The 21,604-nt window shown below is 34.9% G+C and overlaps 2 protein-coding genes across 3 annotated transcripts in view; both read left to right on the top strand.

Moving 5' to 3' along the window:
- LOC139693606 (glycerol-3-phosphate dehydrogenase, mitochondrial-like) overlaps window positions 1-1,421 on the top strand; it is a 34,349-nt gene extending 32,928 nt beyond the window's left edge. The window contains 1 exon segment of the mRNA XM_071591833.1: window positions 301-1,421. Within this exon segment, the coding sequence (XP_071447934.1) occupies window positions 301-435 (135 nt within the window). The 3' untranslated portion in view covers window positions 436-1,421.
- Window positions 1,422-2,596: 1,175 nt separating this feature from the next.
- Window positions 2,597-18,099, top strand: ais (DExD-box helicase 52). Of its 2 annotated transcripts, XM_071591965.1 has the most exons (13): window positions 2,597-2,724; window positions 2,821-3,057; window positions 3,324-3,509; window positions 3,954-4,105; window positions 4,371-4,474; window positions 7,892-7,964; window positions 9,404-9,607; window positions 12,316-12,406; window positions 13,719-13,841; window positions 13,974-14,124; window positions 14,233-14,308; window positions 16,578-16,742; window positions 17,524-18,099. In XM_071591965.1, exons 1-13 carry the CDS (start codon window positions 2,638-2,640, stop codon window positions 17,726-17,728), a joined length of 1,854 nt encoding a protein of 617 aa, XP_071448066.1. In that variant the 5' UTR covers window positions 2,597-2,637; the 3' UTR covers window positions 17,729-18,099. The 2 variants fall into 2 exon arrangements, with proteins under 2 accessions (XP_071448066.1, XP_071448067.1); XM_071591966.1 differs by lacking the exon at window positions 17,524-18,099 and having other exon boundaries at window positions 16,583-16,733.
- Window positions 18,100-21,604: the final 3,505 nt, after the last annotated feature.

Below are 21,604 nucleotides of genomic sequence, written 5' to 3'. Positions count from 1 at the left end.
AACTTGAAAAAATGTAAGCTTCGATCAATTAAAAAAAAATTATCTGAATAGGGAAATTTGTTTATTTTCAATATTGTGTTGATGTTCAGACTTCACTTTGAAGTTTTGTGATCTAATTTCACTATGATTGATTGTCTAATGATTATCCATGCATTATTAGTTAGTTTAATTTAGTAGATTTGTACTTCTGGTGTTTAATATGCTATCTTTAATTTAAACTGGAAACGTGTATTTGCATGTTATTTTTTAAGACTTGTTTTATGTTTGGTGATGATACCTACACATTTATTTTCAATATAGATGATGTCTGCTATCAAGTCAGGACATTTGTCCCATTCTCGCTTTGCAAGGATGGCTGAAATGGAAGAGGAACACTTGGAAAAGGAAAAAGCAAGAGGAAAAATTTCAGTAGAAAGGAGTGGAGGTGGTTTATAAAACTTTCGACCCTAAATTCACCGTAGGCTTAGTTACAGGAGGTTACCAGTTATTGAGACAGCCACAAATAAATGCACTCTCTCAGAAGTACCTGTCAAACTTATTATAAATTTGCATAAACTGTAAGAAATATTTGGAGCAAGTTTACGTACATTGACTGGTATGCAGGCTCAACATTTTTGTAGCCAAATTTTTTCTCTCTGCCTACTGGTCCAATGTAATAGTATGAAATTTGTCTAGTTTTTTATTAAAATAATATTTATCTCATGCCTATTATTTATTATATATTCCATTTTGGATATTTCTTTTATTATCATTATTGAGGGAATAAATTTGAGTGATTATGTTTGTAAGGGAATTTTAAAGTGTACTTTATCCAAATCAATCATTAGAAGTATTAACAGAGAATAGTCTTACTTTCAGCAGTATTCCAAATTTCCCTGACAAGTCATGTGTGCACTCTAATGTTGTCACTAATGAATGTGTTCAAGCAAAAGTCTACCAAAATGTCTGTGATTAACATACTTCCTAAATGATATACAATGCAAATGTTATTACTTTTACATAAACCTGGTTATAACAATTGTTTTTAATACTTTTTTAGCCAAAAATATGGCATTAGTTCAAAACAAATTATTACTTTAGTTTGTGATGTGGTGGGTATAGGGATCTAAATTTAGGAAATTCACTGTTGAAATAGATAGTATTTATTTATGATAAGGCTGACATATATATATATATATATATATATATATATATATATATATATATATATATATATATATATATATATATAAATGCCTGCAATTTGCGTTTTAAAGACAATGTCAGTGGAATGAGATCTCCTCAAAACTTGGAGTATTATGAAACCTTTATAAAACAGTATTCCAATTAAAGTCATATGGAAAGTTTTGTTTTTACTTGTTTGATAATTGTGGAGTGTTTGAAATCTATTTATATGTATTTATAATATTGCATTTGCCTTTTTCATTATTGTAAACTACAAAATAATAATTAAAGATCTGAAAAAAAAACATTTCTATTATTCAGTATGTAAATTCCTGTTTGTACCTTAAATATCAAGACGCCCTTCTTTATGATAGTTTTTTATTCTGCGAAGTTGTCATAGAGGTGCATTGAGTAGCAAAGAGGCATCTGAAGTTATTGTCTTGGTTATTTTTCTAGCTGCTATTGATATTTTAATCTCTGTTTATTGAATATGTTTGAGCGTATATAACACTGTTAATACAACATTAAGAATTGTCTTGAGAGTTAAATTAGAATACTGAACAACCAGTTAACAGACAAAAATACCGAAAGAATTACAGCTGTGATAAGCTCCGTCCATATGCTTGATATTTTTAGACTTAGTTGATTTGATGACCTAGGGAGTAAAAATAATTTTATACCAGCATACAACTATTTTCTGGGAACAAAGAGAAAAGCTATCAATATGAGAATTTGTTTTTACAATTTTTATTTAAACCATACATGCATACTATAAGTATTTTGTTGAAAACTTCAATGACACCAGTGAGTTCAAGAATACCGAAAATTCTTCTGATGCATACCATTTTTCTCTTATGAATATACCTAAGAAAGCTGTTAAATCATGTTATATATTTTTCACAAAGATATAAGGGATGGGAACACACTAAAAAGGAAAACTCGGGATTCGTGTTTTTGTGCTCTAAATTGTAGGTATTATTTATTTTGAAATACACTACAGGCATATCATAATTTAAATTACTATGCAATTGAAAAATGCATTTTAGCTGCATTCCTGACAGCCACATGTGCAAAATGTAATGAAATGAGAATTTCATCTTAAAGAATAAGATGTGGTAAATAATATTGTTTCTCAGAAGAACTGAGAAACAATTTTGTAGAGTCAGATTTAACCCATTCTAAAAAATAGTTTCTCTACGATTGATTCTTCCATCATGAATAATATGGCATATATCTTCTGGAGAATTGAAATTAGCTATGACATAACTAACAAAATCGAAAATTCATTCAAAATGAAAAGATACGTAGAACGATATGCACAAACTGAAAGGACAACCGCAGATTTACATTCGAAGTACACAGAAAAGATTACCAATCAAATTTCGTTACTCATTTGTCTGTGGTCTTCCTTGTTTTCAAATAAATAGTCGTGGTAGGAGAGTATAATAGGCATTGTAAACTTATTGTTTCGCAATGGATGCGGAAGATATTTTCCGCAAAATTTCTTCTGGGGCAAAGTTTGACACGAATCGGTTCTTGTATGATGCCCAAAGGTGTAACGTGAGTATAATTTGTGCATTAATTTTATTCCTAGTCCTTACGTTAAGAACGCACGTGGTGTATGTGTAACGTTTGAATAAAAATGTTAATTTTTAGTTAATAAAGCGGAAGAAAATTGTTGGACCACTATTCACTAAAAGAGAAAGGTTCCCGTCACCAGCCAACGAGTCGTCAAATACAGTGGAAAACCCTGTAAACCATGAGTTGCAAGATAATGTAGAAGGTATTACTATTTTGGGCTCAATTCGTGCAAATAACGATGGGTTGATCAGCGGCAAGAAAAAGAAAAAGCTGTCTTCCAAGGAAAGAGAAGCTCAAATACGACAAGAGCAGGTAATGATGTGGCATATCTGTACCATTTTAGCATGAAATATTAACCGTTTCCCTTAAAAGCATATTTGTCTGACTCATTTTACCCTTGAATGTGAATATACCTTAAATTTTTGCGAGTAAACGTTTAGCATAACTAATGAATATTACTTTCACTTACTTAGTCAAACGATGTCGTATGGAAAATTTGGTAACATGGAACTTATTCGTTCAATAGTGGTTATTATCCATTCATTATTAATCCATTAAACATTTGTTCATTGGTTTAGGTAAACCGCTTTAGAAATCAACATAAGATTACCGTCAATGGAAAAAATTCTCCTAATCCAATAGAGAGCTTTGAGCAGCTGAAAGATTTGTATAATGTTCGAGATGATTTGATTCAAAATATAAAGGATGCTGGATATGAATATCCAACTCCAATACAAATGCAGGCAATCCCGATAATGATGGAGGTATGTTAATTGACTTTATATTAGCCGGTAATTTGCCATTATTAACATGCAGCAATGCGCTTTAGTTGGTAAGTTATTATAGTTTCAAAGAAATCTGCAGAATTAATATTGGGGACATTTACCATATGGATTTGCCAATTTGTAAAAAATATTTCAAGCCACTGATTAAATGAAGTTAACGAAGTTAGATTTATCCTTACACAGCCACAGGTATTGCTTCAGGTCTATTGATCAGAAACCCCATGGCATTTGACGTTTATAAAATGTACTTCGTTGAGGCACATTCTATGGTGTTACTACAACTAGCTAATTATTCAGCTTGGTTTTTTTTTGCTTGATATAAATTTCAGTTATACTAGGACTACGTTGATAGATAGGTTAAAGCTCTCATTTTTGGAGCAGAGTGGCATCTTTTAAACGTTCTATCTCATTTTTTTTCCTCAGAAACGGCAAATATTGGCTTGTGCTCCTACTGGCTCAGGGAAAACAGCTGCATTTCTCATTCCTATTATTCACCATTTGAGAGAGCCCAAAAAGCTTGGCTTTAGAGCTGTTATAGTGTCACCAACAAGGGAATTGGCAAAGCAAACCCACCGGTATGTAATAAGTAAAAAGAAAGTTTTCTTGGTTCATATTTTATTCATTTCAACGGTCAAAGGTTGAATAGACTCTAATGCAATACACACAATGATTTTAGAATATTATACATTCATGCCAAATAATTTTTCAACTGGGGTAAGAATTAAAATGCCTACAAGTTTTAAAATTGGCAGTAAATTAAAATGTTTCCAATTGATAAATGTGTAATATTTGTGTATCTTTATGTCTATTATGTAGTGAATGTACGTTTTGTCATTTTAGGGAGTGTTTGAGGTTAGCTGAAGGAAGAGGTTTTAGGATTCATATCATCAGTAAAATAAGTCAAGCCATCAAGAAATTTGGCCCGGATTCATCTAAGAAGTTTGGTATGTTTTGTGATAGTGTTAAATGGTTACAAAATGATAATAATGTTTATTTTAGTAAAAAGTCTCAGGTGTAAGTCTTGGGAAATTTTTAATCCTGGGAAAGGTTAATAGCATATCAACATATCAATTTCCATGTATAAATTTATTTTTCACAACCATAATATCATATCACAGCAATATCTTCAGGTGGCATAGCAAGAAAGCACAGGTGGGCAAGGGTGGAGGGTTGGCATGGGCTTGCAGGTGCCACAAAAGGTGGGGAATGGGAGTAGAGCTAGCACAGCTGACCAGGTTTAGACCTGGTGGTATTGTGGCACACAAGTGTGCCACAATACCATCAGATCTAGCCTCCACCTGGAGTGTATATCAAATACCAATTTGCACATTGGTAGTAAATCACCATCAGCAGCAAGCCATCACTAGCACAAAGCTGATGGGGATTTAACAATTGGGATTTGATTGGTTATTAAAATAGGGCTTCAATTGCACATAACCTTCTCTTACTCTTCATGCCGTTCACTCAACTGGGCCAAATGAACTTGGCTGGATGATGTGTTCATCAAAGGGCTAGTTAAATTTTCCACAAAAAGAAAATTAATCTGAGAAAGACTTCACAGAAACATTCAAGCCAAGAGATGTGATTTAAATAACATACTAGTGTCATCACACACCTTCAATGTCAGGGTGGGTAATCTATCCAAGCATCAACTTCAAGCAAGGAGATGAGGCTTCTGGAGAATTGGCTGAAATGTGCACCAAACATTCAAATACCCCTCAATCAGCTGAAGAATATTGCATTTGGCTGTCACCTGGCCCTTAGTTATATAAGTTAAGTACCAAAAAACAAATTTCCATGGAAATATTGAAGCACATTGCCCGAATAGAGTTGTCCAGAACATGTCCCTAATACAGTGAATGCAAAGCCATCTCTGGCTTGAAAGTGTCTCCAAAAGCAGCCTGTTAATATCTAAGGCAATGCTGTAATAATAATGGAGAGAGGAACATAACTGAAGTGTGAAGACTTAAAGTGTGAAAGAAAGTAGTGGTTTTAAGTTGGGAGCCAATAAGAGGACTCAAGAAAGAGTGTAAAAAGTCAAAATCTTCATGCAAACTACTATTTTCTATTAGTGAATGCCTGAACTTGTTCAATTAAAGTCACCAAGGTTTTATGCTCTTCATAAAATTCATACAATGTACTCTTATAAGGCCTATCAATATAGTTTCTCTCCCCCCAACCGTGGCCTTCCTATTTCTTGAGATTCTTATTACTTCATTTTCTGATGATTAATTCTCATACCATAGCTACAAGATCTGTCCTACACGTAGTAAGACTGAGTCGATTACAAAAATTTACTGCCAGAATTGATGCATTCACTCAAAAGTGTTTGAAGCAGCACCCTTGTGCGTCCACACCGCTGCTAGTGGGTTTTGCATGCCTCATTCACCTTCTGGAAGGCAACGCCTGAAATGCTAAGCTCCCTCATCACAGCCTGTTGTAATGCTTCTACTAAGCCATGGTAACATCCTTTCAGCATGGATTTGTGGCAGGGGAAGGGCAAGAAGTGTGGTAGGGTATTGTCTAAAATATTTGGATCCCCACTCACACGATTAAGAAGCTCTTGGCAGATCGGTGTGTTAGTTTCCTTTTGTTCATTTGAGCGCACTTGCAGCACTAACTTTGCACACACCTTTCTGATGCCTATTTTTTTGCCAGTCACAAATCGGTGCTTGTCACTTTTAGGGATGCCAAGTTCATCAGAAACCATACAAACACTTAATCTGCAATCCCTGTCCAACAAAGCCTTCACCCTTGCAAGATTTTCATAACTTTTTGAGGTCAAATGAAGTCCTGAATGTTTGGCATCTTCCACATCTTCTCTACCCTCCCAAAACAACTTATGGGGATCAGGATCAACATGTTGGCTTCCCACCCAGAGGGCTTGGGTTGGAATTCTGAAGGTGGCAGATATTTTCAGTGATATCCTGATCCCTATTTGTGGTGCTTTGTGGAGACTACTTTGAGTGAGCACACCACCATCTGTTGGCTGGAATGTTAAGCTGCTGACCCCATGGCACCTTCCATTAAGAGTAGGTTAATGCTGACGCCAGGTTTCTCTCCACCCTTCATCCTTTCCCGTGCATTCCTAAAGGTGCAAATGATCTTAGCTGTCGGTAGCCTTTCCTAAAACTACTAACACTAATGGAAACAACTTATGCTGCATATAGACACCCGATCTACCTATGGTGTTATCACCATAAGCTGCCTTGAGTATGTCATGAGTCTCTTTCCCAGGTCTGCCCAGTTTCATCCACAGTTGATCATCCACAAATTTAACTGATTCGGAGAACCAAGTAATTGCTTACTTTCTCTCCAGCCCTTCCCATACCTCTTGTGCAATATCCTTTATATATACAATTTGTGTCCAAAAGCTATCCGGGCGGTGACATCCTTTGAAGTGGTCCCCATTTGATTTAACCACACACTCCCAGCTGTACTTCCACACCTTAAAGCAGTCCTCGAGCACATATTTTGGAATGGCCTTCAGCTCGCGCATCGCATTACTCTTTGCCGTCAAACTGCTTTCCTTTGAGTGCCATTTTCAATTTTGGGAGCTTCCAAAAGTTGCAGGGAACTGTGTCGGGACTGTACAGAGGCTGGCAAAGCTGTACAATCTTGTGTTTCGCCAAAAATTGCTGCACAAGGCTCGATGAATGCGCTGGTACATTATCGTGGTGAAGAAGCCAGTCACCGCTTGACCAGAAACATGGTCGTTTTCTTCTCACGGCATCACGCAATCTTTTCAGAATTTCAAGGTAATATTCTTTGTTGATCGTCTGGCCCCTTGAAGCAAATTCTTGGTGCACAACACCCTCGCAATAAAAAAAATAATTGAAAAACGCATCTGATACTTTTCGGACACTCCTCGTATATTGAAAGAGCAGACAATAATGGATACCTCTGTGTTACTCCCCTGCACTAACAATGGCCATCCTGACCTTATTTGCAGCCAGTCTGAGACATGTGTGGGTTCCAGATGAGCCGTCTATTAGGTTCATAACACCATGCTTCTAATTTATGATCTTTTTCCCTGATGGATTGAATATAGACTGAAAATGAAACCATGTAACTTGTGCAATAGATATGGCAGTTATTTTCTCTTCCTTGTAATTCATTGCACTCAGCTGTAGAAACTTAATACTTTTCTTTTATCAGAGCTCACCTGATGATGAAGTTTTACTTCGAAACTCGGGTCGTGTGAATAAATCGTTTTCGTGTGGAACTACAAAGTTAGTCCTTTCATTTATTTATAATGAATCGGTTCCATAAAGTTACGCCAGAAACCATTAATTATCAGAGAAGTTGATGGCAAACAAAATATACTTACGTAATTTCCCTCATCATTGTTGTTCTTCCAGATATACTCATAACTACACCCAATCGACTGGTTTATTTACTGAAGCAGGAGCCACCAGCAATATCTTTGAAAAAGTAAGTATTTTACTTTAGAATAAGTGTACATTTCACCTTTATCCTGACTCCCTTTAACCTTAAAATCTTAAGGAAAGAATTTATTTTAATATATAATATTTCCACCAATTATTTCACTAAATCTTGCTATGACAACCATTTGTAATTTGTCTATGGGTTTGAGAAAATAATCAGTGAAATGTTATGCTTCTTGGAAAGAAAGCAGATTTTTAAAGTATGAGGACCAAATCCACTTGGTGATGCCATTCTATATCTGTGTCAATCATGAAAAAACAATTCTGATTAACATTGAAGTCCAGGGATAAAATATTTAGGATAGGCAGATGGGTTAAGTAATTTTGCTAAACATATTTTTCTGGTGAATCTCTATGTCAATCACTACAATTTTGGGCTAGTTTCTATTACTGTACCCATGTTCTTTTGAGTGTTTTAATAAAAGCATGTCTTTGTTTGTCCCTTTGTTGGATTTGAACAAATCCATTTTGATAGTTTAAAGCTTGCCCCCACTCAATATTCCCTTGAGACATGGAATGCACCCAGCCACTCCCTCCGTTCTTTCGTTAAGTTACTCACCTGGTATATTTGTGGTATGTGAAATGCTTTTTTGTCACAGCACATTTGTATGGAAAAGACTTTGCTCTGTAATTTCATGCACTCCATTTTCATCAGATACTGACAGTTCTTCAAAATAATGTGACTCTTTTTTCCAAAATACATAGTTTATATGAAGCGGCTTGACCGAGTAAATATTGGGACCCTTCCTTTTAATACTCAAGATCATGTAGAAGTGTGCACCGTGTTTTTTTGTCATAAGTTTAAAAAATGAAAACAAATTCCTTTCTATTTTTAAACATAATACCTTGTTTAGGAGGTTTAATTGGTCAAACATTGAAGTCTTAACCTTTCACGGAAAAGGTTTTCCAATAATTATGATTTCATAAGGAAACGAAACAGTTTCTGGCGTCACTTGGTGGAAATTCTTCATATTGAAATTAAATTTAAAATACTTCGCCTTTCCACATAAACCACTTTTATTACTACTTAGGTTTTGTTATGGTAAAACATCATCAGGTTAATATATATACCATAACGAAACCTAAGTAGTAATAAAAGTGGTTTATGTGGAAAGGCGAAGTATTTTAAATTTAATTTTAATATGAAGAATTTCCACCAAGTGACGCCAGAAACTGTTTCGTTTCCTTATGAAATCATAATTATTGGAAAACCTTTTCCGTGAAAGGTTAAGACTTCAATGTTTGACCAATTAAACCTCCTAAACAAGGTATTATGTTTAAAAATAGAAAGGAATTTGTTTTCATTTTTTAAACTTATGACAAAAAAAAGATTTTAAATTTAATTTCAATTTCGATTTCATAAGGGTTTTCCCACAAATTCAGCTATAAAAGGAACAAAATTTTTTTGACATTTCCTCATTTCAGTGTAGAATGGCTAATTGTGGATGAATCGGACAAACTCTTTGAAACTGGAATCAAAGGTTTCCGCGACCAATTGGCAGAAATTTATCAAGCCTGTGATAATCCCAGCATTTGTCGTGCTATGTATAGTGCTACACACACTCCAGTGGTTGCCTCTTGGTGCAGAAAAAATATGCACCGCCTCATTGGTGTTACTGTTGGTGTTCGGTAAGTTTCCTTTTCATTGTAGATTGAAAGAAATGAAATTTTTTTTATGTGTTGTTTGAATCTATTGCAAGCTTGGCTATAACAATATACATTTTGATATTAGTAAATAAGTAATCCTGTTTACTTTCCATTTGTGCTTATTGTATTTGGTAGCCGTATTGCTAGGAAACTTGTGTTCCCTTTGGAAATGGTAAAAAATGTTTGATCGTGTTTGCATGAATTATTTTTATGTTACTTCTTGTAACCTAAACAATATTGTGCAAAAATTGCTGTTATATTTGCCATGATTTTCCTAAAATAAGGTTTTATCAACCCTATAGTGATGATAGGTGGTTGTATGTTTATTCCCGGAGCACTCATTTTCAATGATAATGTTAAAAATTTTAAGAAAATAATTATTAAGAGTAGGTTATATGTTCCATGAGGTAGTGAATGAAATTAACATATTGTGGTCACAAGTGGTGGAACAGCACCCTCGACTTGAATAACACACATGCTATTGTTCTGCTTGCACTAAAACATTGTTATTTTCAAAGGCAAGGGATACTGAAAGAATTTGACAAAATGTGGGTTCTAATTGTTTGCCACAGTAATTCTCGTGGAGGTTGGTTGGGGATAAGGGAGAGTGTAGCTCACCCATCCCAATTGCATGTGACATTCACACTGCTTGGGTGAACTGGTCGGCATCACCTAAAATCAAAATTGGGGCTTCTGGTCCATAGCAAAGCTCTACCCACTGGACTGTCATGCCCCAAAAATAGGGAAACAAACTAGATCAAAAAAATGCTTTTGGTGCACCAACTTGGCCTGTAAAATCATGATGCTGTTTTGTCTGTCCATGAAAATACCAGCAAAATTGGCCGGAAAATTGATCATTCAAATGTTTATGCTATTATTCAGAAATAAAGCACTCATTTCCTTGAGTATTTCATTAAGAAATGTAAAAATGAATGCTCAATATTGGGCTTGAATCTGGGAACTACTTGTGAGCTCTTCAGTTATTAGTCACAGACTATGCTTGCCATGAATACCATTCTCATTTAAATGTCTGTAGAGAACAGCTTCCCTCACTTTTTGCCCCCACATTCTTCCCAGTTGTCATATTTTCCTTCTGTTGGGCGGCTCCCAATTCCATTCCAAGAAACTGCTGGAGACTCCATGGCAGTAAATTTTAATGGAGTCATCTGCTAAATGTGCATTGTCCCAATTCCATATTTTCAAGGGCCATTGTTCTCCATTAATCCTTCTTAGATGTCCATTCCAAGAAAATCTGCTTTCTTCTATCTAGTATTTTTCTCTAATACTTCATATTGAATATGCTGTAACGTTGAAACATTACAACTTCTTCTCATTGCATCCCAGAGCTTTGCAATTGAATTTTATCTTTTATTAATTCTCCATACTTCAAAGTTGTTAGGACTATTCCATCAATGAGTGGTATATTTTTTTATCTGGGTTTTATTTCGTTTGCTCCACCATATTCCATTAAATAGCATATGGCCTCACAGCCTTCGTTTGTATGATTGCTTATGTCCTCTTCACAACTCATCTTTGTTCTAAAGACTGACTGAAAGAATATTTGAATTTGCTTCATATTTTGATAACATGCCCACCAATATCCAAATCTTTGCCTTTAGTCCTCACAACAAAATACTCCATTTTCTTAAAATTTATTTCTAAACCCCGTGAAGTATATTCTTTGTACAGTTTCCAAATCATATAAGTGGCATCATCCGCATCTGATGCCATTACTATCTGGTCATCTGCAAGGAGTTGTACGCAAAGATATGATCATCAATCTGTACTCCCATTTTTTGGCATTTTCTACTCCAGTTAATCAGACTTTCAGATATGTGTACTTAACGTAAAGTAGGTGAATGGCAGCATATCTTTGATAATCTTTTTTATTTTCTTTCAATATACTCCTTCCCCAGTTCACAACTGATGGTGTGTCACTATATAAACTTTTAATGGCTTGAATATAGTTTTTTATTCCAGTCTTGTTCAATAAATATGTACTTAATTTTAGTCCTTGGAACAGTGTCTAGAGCCTTCCTTAAATCTTTAATTACCGCTTGTATTTCTAAGCAGTTTGAATAATGTTTTTTCTATCAGGGTATTTAAACTAAATATATTATTTATACAGGAACTGCCAGCAGTGAAACTCCATTTTAATTATCCATCCATAGAGCCTTTCAATTAAGCTTTTTAGCTGATCTCTCTTTAGTTGTTAATAATATATTAATTAATATAATTTTGGTGTGCTTCCATTCTTCAGATATTTCTTCTATGCCCTACAAGCAATCATGAGTTGCAGCCATAATAAATAATTTAACAGTTAAATGATTTTATAGTAGAATAAGGTGCTCAGTTCATAAACATATGTAACTTCCCTATAATAGGCAGACGGTTAAAATGAAAGTAATTTTCAAACATTTAATTGTTTATTTAATCTTTAAATATAACTTAAAATTTAATGCTCGTGCTGTTGAAAATGGTAGGCCCGCAATTGGGTAATTTTGGTAATATTCCATCCCTCTGTATTCTCTTTTTCTATTGTTAGGCGGGTTGTCCATGTCAATTGCCATTGACACTCCTTCTTCACTTGGCCTCACTTGAACATATGCCAAGGTCCCAGTCACATGCTCTTTTTATAATATTTTTTATTTCCTTTCTCATCTGAGTGATTCCTACTTTCTCATTCTCAGCAATACAGCCGCTGATGTGGTGGACCAGCAGCTTCTATTTGTTGGAAATGAAGCCGGAAAGTTAGTGGCATTTCGTGACATAGTAAAAAAGGTAAGCATGGTGGATGAGTCTGAAAAATTTTGAAAACACAGAGATGAGAATTGTACATACTCTCAGCGTTAGACCAAATTGTAGTGTTCAAGTATTTTTTCAAGTTGGCTGCTTAAAGTTATTCTATAAATAAACCTTCAAAGTTTCCTTTGTATAGTTTGTAGTTCTCTTTTTCTGCCGGACTACTCTTTTTAGTCAGAAAAATTGGAGAAATCAGGAAAAAAACCCTGAATGAATTCAGTAATTTCTTTAAAAAATTCAAGACTTGAAATATTGAGAAATGCTGAAAATTAGATATATTCTGGAATGCCCAATGAGTAATTATTTCAAGTCCTAAGTGTTAGGGAGTTAAGTGCATAGCCAAAACATAACAAAATTATGTAGCTGAATTGATGCCAGTGTCAGATTCAGTGGTCAGCTAAAAGTGTGACTCCAAGGTTTCTGATGAGTGGAACCAGAGGAGACAGGTGATTTTTATTTAGCACCTCCCACTTATTACACAATGGTTAAATGTATGAATTTAGTTGAACTCTCATTTTAAAATATTTGATTAATTATGACTCGGTTGCGGTATGTTTAAATTGATGTACAGCTCTTTATTTATAATATACCTCTTTTAACTTTTCAAGTATCAATCAAGTTACCTGAAGTAAAACATTGCCAATTTCACTTTCTCTCGAAGGCATCCCTTTTTAGTGGTGAAAACTTAATTTAAAATGATCCTCATGTTTATTGATATAATGTAACATATGTTCATGAATACATACATATTCTGAAAACTGATGCAAAGTTTTAGCTATGATAATGCCTTATTTTTAAACAAAAACATCTCCTCTATGTCCAAGCTCTGTAGAATTATAAAGAAACTCACATTTTTTAGGCTGGAGTTATTTTGGGGAAAGATTTTTCAGTATTTGTCATATAACATGGTTCATATTGTGAAGACATTCTGATTAATTAATTAATGCTTTGTAATGTATTTTTTATTGAGATAAATATTGTAACATGTAGACATTTACCTTTCCTTATTCATATTTGTTCACTTATCCCTTTTCAATGAAAAAGCCTCGTATGTTATATTCTTTACCAGCTAATTTTAATTACCCTTTATTTTCTTATTATCAGTAAAAAAATTTCCCTGCTAGCTTTATTAGATATTTTGTAGTTAAAGGTGCCCAACTGTTTCACATGTCTTCATGCTTTTGTCCATAAGCGATTTAGTCAGAAGCAAGGTTGAATTATGCTTTACATTGTTTAACATGGAGCTGAATTTTATGATATTCTTCAACTATTTTGTGTAATTGTTTTATAGGGTTTAACTCCGCCAGTGTTAATATTTGTGCAGACCAAAGAACGAGCCAAAGAGTTGTTTGATGAACTCATTTATGATGGTATAAATGTTGATGTGATTCATGCTGACCGGACACAATTGCAGGTAATGGAAGTTGCAAACATATATATATTTGTGTCTGAAATTTCAAAATCAATTTTGAATAATGGCAGAGCAGCTAAGGTTATTTTTTACATTGGTGACCATTTATGTAAAATAATTCCACCTGTATTACAGAGAGACAATGTAGTGAAAAGCTTCCGAATGGGAAAGATATGGGTGCTAATCTGTACTGAGTTGATGGGACGTGGTATAGATTTTAAAGGTGTGAATTTAGTCATCAATTATGACTTCCCTCCTAGTGCTATTAGCTATATTCATCGTATAGGTAAGGTGAATTTTAATTGTGTTCATTCTGTTGTTGCAGCATATGTATGCTTTGTTTTCAAACAGGGACCATATTTTTAATATTTTCTTTGTTATCTTGTTTTTGTAGGCCGTACTGGTCGTGCAGGCAGGCCTGGAAAAGCCATCACATTTTTCACAGAGGATGATTCGGTTAACTTAAGAAGGTAAACTGAATAACTAAAATCCCTTGGGATTTTTCTTATTTTTTGTTTATAAAGGAGGCATTTGATTATTTCGAAAAAAAATTCTGCTATGTATAATACCTAAACCTAGAATTATTTGCTTATTTTCTGATAATGAAAATATGAGGGTGAAAGGAAACATTACACTTCCACAATAAAGATTTAATATTTTACAACCATGGTTTCAATGCTGTGCATCATCATCAGGTAACATACATCAACATTTTCTCAACTTATATAGTCTCGCTCCAAGTGGAGGGTAAGGGGGTGGAGAGGGGGTAAGGTATGGGGAGGGGGTATATTTAGTTTAGGTGCAGCAACCTATTAGTGGTCTAGGGGAGGGGGAGGGTATGTATTGGAAGGTTATTGGCTCAAATTTGTGAAAGTTTATATTAATTAAATGATCATTAAATGAAGAACACAATGTAACACTATGTTCTTAGAAATTGCGGGGGAAAAAACAAACACATTGTGTTCTACGTTGAATTAGGGGGGGTATTTGTCTACAATGGTTTTATTAAGGGACGTTCGATGATTGTTTTTGATGCCAAACTCTATTTCATTATTTTCTGTCTACACCCATTAAATAGTAATGGAACAAATTATTAACAATGTAAATAAATAATACAGGGTGTCTGTTAATGATGGTTCCTATTTTGACGTTTGATTATTCATTGCTATTTTAAGTACCACTCCTAAAACATCCATGCACCAGCTGAAAGATCAATTCAATAAGTTTTATGGGTGTAAAAAAGAAACTGGTAAATTTCAATGTGGACACTGTTCGTAACTTGATCTGTATAATAGCATTATTGAATCTCCTACCACTGAATGGGCTTCATATTGTGATTAATTTTACCAATGGCCCTGCTGAACCATGCCTCCTGTTCCTGCAGTGCCATTGGTAGTGGAGCTATATATACGAAGTTTCTTCAAAAAGTATCAGAAATTTTTGAATTTTCGTGGGTTACGTATATTTGATTTTCGATTTTTTGTGGCATTATGTTGGTACTCATGTCTCTCACTTATACAGAAAATTTCGGCCATTTTGAATGTTCTGTTTTGCTTGGACGTGTTTTAGTTAGTCTTCGATTTTTGCCTGTTCCAAAAAATGGATTAAAGGATCTCTAAGAAATTTTGTGTGAAAAACGAAATTAAGTGCGTGGACGCATTCCAAATTTTGACTGTGGTATATGGAGAAGCTACCTTGGACCAAAGCAACATTTATTGGTGGTACAAAATTTTCTCAGAGGGTTGAGGAGATGTGAATGGCAAAGGGCGCGCCGGATGCCCGAGCTTGTCAACCACAGGCGAAAACATTGATGAAGTGAAGAAAATAGTAATGGCGAATTGTCGAATCACCGTTAAAAAAGTTGCTGAGGACCTTAACATATCGATTGGCTCGTGCCATTCGATTTTTATCAATGATTTTTATCAAGGATTTGGACATGACACACGTCGCCAGAAAATTCGTACCAAAATTGCTCAATTTTTACCAAAAACAGCAACACATTAACATTGCTAATAAGGTGTTGGACTCTGCCCACGACGACCCAAATTTGCACCAGAGGGTCATAACTGGTGACGAATCATGGGTTCATGGTTATGACGTGGAAACTAAAGCTCAACCATCCCAATAGAAACTGCAGCACAAGCCATGACTGAAAAAAGCTGGACTAGTTAGATCAAATGAGGAAGTTTTGCTTAGTTTTCTTCAATTGCAGGGACGTGGTGCATCATGAGTTCTTGTCACAGGGTAAACGGTAAATAAGGAACATTACCTGCAAGTTATGCGCAATTTGCACGAAGCAATCCATCACAAAGGCCCGGATTCGTGGAAGAACAAAAATTGGCTTTTGCACAACGCCCCTGCTCACACATGTGAGCAGGAGCATTGTCATGGTACTAACAACTGTTAGCCTGTATCTTCTCCATACCATGAGTTACTTCAATCTGTGGGTTTCTAAAGTAAAGCAAATCAACATTAATAGCTGTCATTTACAACATTATATACATAAGGATCAGTTAATATGTGCAAGAAATTTTACCAGTTATCTTCGCTATTTCTTAGTAATAATTATCTAAAAATTATGCCCCCACATTAAGCTCTTAATTGAATTAATCTTTCATTTGGCATGCTTTTTGAGTTCCTCAAAAGTGGGGCTGAATAAAAAGTATCAAAAAAATTTATGGGTACTCTGTATTTCGGATTGTATTTCATTGCCTTTAATAAAGCTTTCATTAAATTTAGCATAGCTCAAGTACTAAGGGATTCTGGTTGTGAGATACCAGACTATATGCTTCATCTGAAGAAGGCGAGTCGTGAGAAACGTCGGCAGCTAGAACAGAAAGCTCCAATGAGGGAGAGAATATCAACAGCACCACTTCATGAACTGGAGAAAAAGAAGAAAATACTGTAAGTTATTTGGAAATTAAAGCACTGTTACCTTTCCATTTTATTTGGTTTGTGAATATTTATAAATTATAATTGCCCTTTGATGAATCGTTAAGGTAGAAATTAAATAGTCAAATTTTAAAAGTCTTGCTGAGTGTAACTTGTCAGTAGGGTTGTATTAAGTGCTCAGTAGTAGTATTGCGTACTATTGGGGATCAGCAAATTCCTAAAAAATATGTATCTTTATGAAAAGAGAACTTCAAAAAATTGTATTCATATTGAACTTAAAATAAAACACTTGGCTTTTCCACATGAAAATGAAATTTTTCATTTGGAAAAGCCAATTGGTTTAATTTTAAGTTGAATATGAAGAATTTCCACCAAGTGACGCCAGAAACTGTTTTATTTATGTATTCAAATTTTTAAAATGGTCTATCATTTAAATACAGTTCTTGTATGTGGTAGGTGATTTAAATAATTGCTTCATGTGGTTTAAGGACTGTAACACACCATAAAAATTAAGCATCAAACATTTAAAAAATAAAACATTATGTAAGACTTATTTCACACTTATAACTTTTTCTTTATACTAAAGTTCAGAGAATAAGGACAAAATCTTAAAATTTAAATTTCCACTGTGATAAATAAATTCAGTTGAGTATTTGCATCTTGAACTGTGGTTGCTAAATTAAGTAAATTTCTTGGCATTTTCAATTTGTGATCAAAATTTCAGTATGTATATCAAACTTTTGTCATATAATATTTGATGAAATTGTTACAGCTAGTTATATTTGCATTTCAGTAAGAGAATAAAGCTGAGGAAGAAGCAACTGAAAGCTCAAAACAAGGAAGTGGCACCCCAAGAACACCAAAATGGGCAAAATGCAACCAGTAGTGCTGATCACAGCATTAAAAAGTCAAAGAATGGAATTGTGAAAACTAAGAAAATAATGAAAACTGTTAAAGATGGTGTACTATCCAAGAAAAAAGTGGTCAAGAAAAGATGAAGTGAGATTTGTGGATTTAATGTTCATATTAAGGACAGTGTACATATCATAAGTTAATTTTTCTAACTACAATTTTTATAAAATGTTATCCTAGAAATAAACACTTTTCATAAACTTTGCTTTTCATGTGGCCATTTTTGTTCAATGTTCAGGACCAATGGGCACAAGTGCTATATGAGGAATATCAGTTGTAGAAACCCTGGGCTATATTGGCTCCTGAGTGAAGTTTGTATTCACACATCCAGGTCAATGTTCTTTGGACCGTCATTCTAGCCAAGGAAAGAATGATTAAAAATTAATATTGGAAAAACCTAAAACTTGAACCCATATTCCTTAAAACATTTCTCTTGTATTCTACATAACCTCAGTAAGTCAGGGCTATTATACGTACTGTGAAACATATCAAAGGTGGAATCTGCTCAAGTTATTAATCTGTCGAAAATGGAAATATCAGAATCTCAATTTATCATCGTTATCATTTCCTCAAGTAAGCCTCTCTACAAAATAGACTACCCAAAATCCACTTGGAAAACATTCTGTGAGACATTTCTTATGTGATTACAAGTTGTATTTGAGCCTCTGAAAGAACATTTCAGACCATAAATCTTTGTTGCTCGGTGTTAATATCTCCTGTGGTTTCAATACTCTCTGGAATTTTCCTGGGAGTTTACTTTCTCCTAAACATGATCCTTAGGATCCTGATATCAAAATATTTTTTTTAATTCAAGTTTTATTTTTTGTTTTCATTTTGCTTGATAATCTCAATGGCCATTATTTTGAACTTGCTTAAATGGATAACCAGAAATGCCATGCTGCAATCTGTGATTCCACCTTTGACTGGTTTCTAAGCCTGTCGGAGCATTGTTCTATGTACTTTCTCGAAAGGTGAAAACTTTTGTGCCATCAAAATAATGAAGAGTGTTGTTGGCACATATCACCTTTCTCTGTAAGTATAGCCCATGCTTGAGAACATGGTGATTCAGGGTCATTAGATTGCTACATGACATCCTAGACAAACATTATCCGTCTTGGTGAGAGTAGTAGTACACTAAGTACAGTAAACTCTTGATTATCCACGTGTGGATTATCCTTGCTACTCATTTTCCAGTGCCTCAAAGTTTTAATAAAATTACAACTGTCAAGATAATTAAATGCTTTGAAACTTCAATTCGATTTTTTTAAATCGCAAGTTAGAAATACCTGGACTTTTCTTGAAAGTTTTTAATTTCACGAAATCAAAAATTGTCAATGGTATTTAATGTTTAAATTTAAACATTTTCATTTTATCCATACTTCCCTATTATCATTTTTATTGCATTCTTTAGTCCTGAGCCATCTTCTCCTTTAAGGTGAGTGCATAAATTGTTATGCACTGGGGCAAAGAAGTCATTAACTATCTACAGTACGTTCGTTATTTTAATCGTTATCATGTGATGAAGACGAAACCATATCAGTGATCCTTCCTAAAAATTTGTCGTTTACCAGTCATTTGTTTTTTCCTGGCTAAGTGATTGGTTCAGCTTTCTGAGGAAAATATATTTTGCTATTCACTCTAAGATAGTTCTGTGCTTTTGTACATCTAATTCCATCCTTACAGAAAAGTACTTTCCATTGCTGGAAAACTAATCAATCACATGGAAGAAAAAAGGAGAGTTAATGTGTAAATGTTAGCCTTATCAACATGGTGTGTCTTTTAAAAGTTGTTATCCAAAGGGAAGACCATGGGGAGAAAATGAGCCCCCTTTTAGAGTTTTGTTGCGGTTGACTCTTTTAGCCATCCCTTGTAATTATTTATCCTCAGTGAGTGCCCTAATTTCCATGGCATCACCCATTATTCACACACCAACATGCATTGCTCGCTTAGATCATGTATACTAAGTTCAGCAAATAGATACCAGAACTAGAGCACTCAAGGACTCCTTCCCACAGACATTAAGGGATAGCAACTGCAGGGTTATAGATAGCAAAAGTTCCACTTGCCACCCTCAGCATCTAGGGAATAATTAAGTCTACTCAATTGTATGCACATTCACTACTTGTGTTTTGTTGTCAAAACCCTTTCTTTCCACATAACCACATTAGAATGCCATTAAATAATGTTGTGTTCTGTACAGTATTGCTTGCTCTGCCTTGTCTGTTATTAAAATTCCCCTTCATCCCTTGTCTCTCTTAGGGGGGACCCTCCTGCTGCCTGCAGCTTTGGGTCATGTTCCCTACCTGTGTCCTTGGCGAGGAGACCATTGTATGTTACATGCCCATGTGTTAGTGGAATTTTGCCTTCTTACTTTTCAAATTTTAGCTTGCATGTCATCGGATAAATTTCTTACTGCATCCTAAGGTACAATTATTTGTTAAATGATAGTATATGTATTTGTGTGCGTGCAAAGTAAAATGAAAAGATTTTTGCATGAATGTGCATGCCACTGTGGGTATAGGTTTACATGTATTGATTTTGAATGTGGTTTTGTTCCCTTTTATGGGTGGTGACCTGGCATTCACCCCATGCCCTTGCGGCAGCTTGTGTGATATTATGTAGATGTTCTGAAGTAAATGATGTCCCTGGTAGGTGGGATGTTTTATTGAATTTAGATGATGTGCTTGACTTACGTAGATTTCAGTAAGTACAAAGTGTGTTTGTTGATCAGAATGGTCACTCAGGAATTCCCACATTTCTACATAAATTCAGGGAAAATCTGAGAAAAGTGTTTATTTTTTTAAAAGTTGGGAATTCCTCATGAGAATAATGTGTCATTAAGCCTGTGAGGTATGTGTTCGTTTAGAGTAGACCCCTGAATGTCCTTTTTGCATTCCGATACTGAGCCTTTTTTTGCCAGGACCTGGCAAAAAAAGGCTTAGTATCAGAATGACTTTAGTGATTCCAGAGGCACACGCGGAGAATCGGGATGATCCACTACAAAATACTTAATCAGATCCCCAACTCTCAGGGAATAGAATGAGTGGCATGTTCATTTGGAAAATCTGGACTAATTTGGGAATATGAATCAATTAAATGAGGCAATTCCTGTCAATCCCTTCTTCTTCAACAAACATCACCATTTACTTAGACATCCACTGCCAGATAGCTCAATACAAATGGTTTGCATCTGTTAACCTGAAGCTCGCAAATTTTAATCCCACCTTTGGCATAATGTGTTACCTGATAACACATTTTTATTGTAAAATTATGGCGATATCTTTGAATCTACCGAAGAATGTTACAATCTATGAAGGTATAGGGGGACCTGTCTATAGCAACCACTTACAGTTTATTAGTGAACGTGTTCAAGGCAGGTGGCCTTTAGAGTAATAGACACAAAATATCAGTCAGATTAGGCACTCGGCGTGGAATCAGGAAGAGCCATATTTTGCAAAAGATGTATACATGTATTGATGCTATTACACATCTGATGTGAGAAAAGTGGAGCCAACAAAACCTACTCTGCATCAATGGTGAAAGGCAGATCAAGATGATTGGTCCATTATCAGCTACCACAACTGTGGGCAAGGGTGAAAAAGACAGAATTTGCTGCAGTACAGTGATTTGCCAGGCAACGATTTTATTAATATCCCGAGAAGTCGCAGCCTTGAATTCAAATATGACGTGATGGAATTCCACCCAGGAAAATTGGAACTCAGGGTGGGGACTCTTGTGAGATAATTGGCAACACCGAATGGAGGGCCACAGTCAACCAACCTCAGCATTGAAATACTGATGACTTTTCATACGAAATATACGATCATAATTTCCGAAAAGGCAAGAAGTCATCCCTATTGAGGGTCATCAGTAATTAATAATGCCAGTTGTAATGTATAGTTTAAATTGTATCCCCATGAACATGAATTTCCCGCGTTTGCGTTAAATGAATGCTAAATTTA

Source organism: Hetaerina americana, unplaced genomic scaffold, assembly GCF_022747635.1.
Source record: "Hetaerina americana unplaced genomic scaffold, ioHetAmer1.1.p SCAF_5, whole genome shotgun sequence".
Lineage (NCBI taxonomy): Eukaryota > Metazoa > Arthropoda > Insecta > Odonata > Calopterygidae > Hetaerina > Hetaerina americana.
The sequence above is the reverse complement of the archived record's forward strand: the minus strand, read 5'-3'. Positions and strand labels throughout refer to the sequence as shown.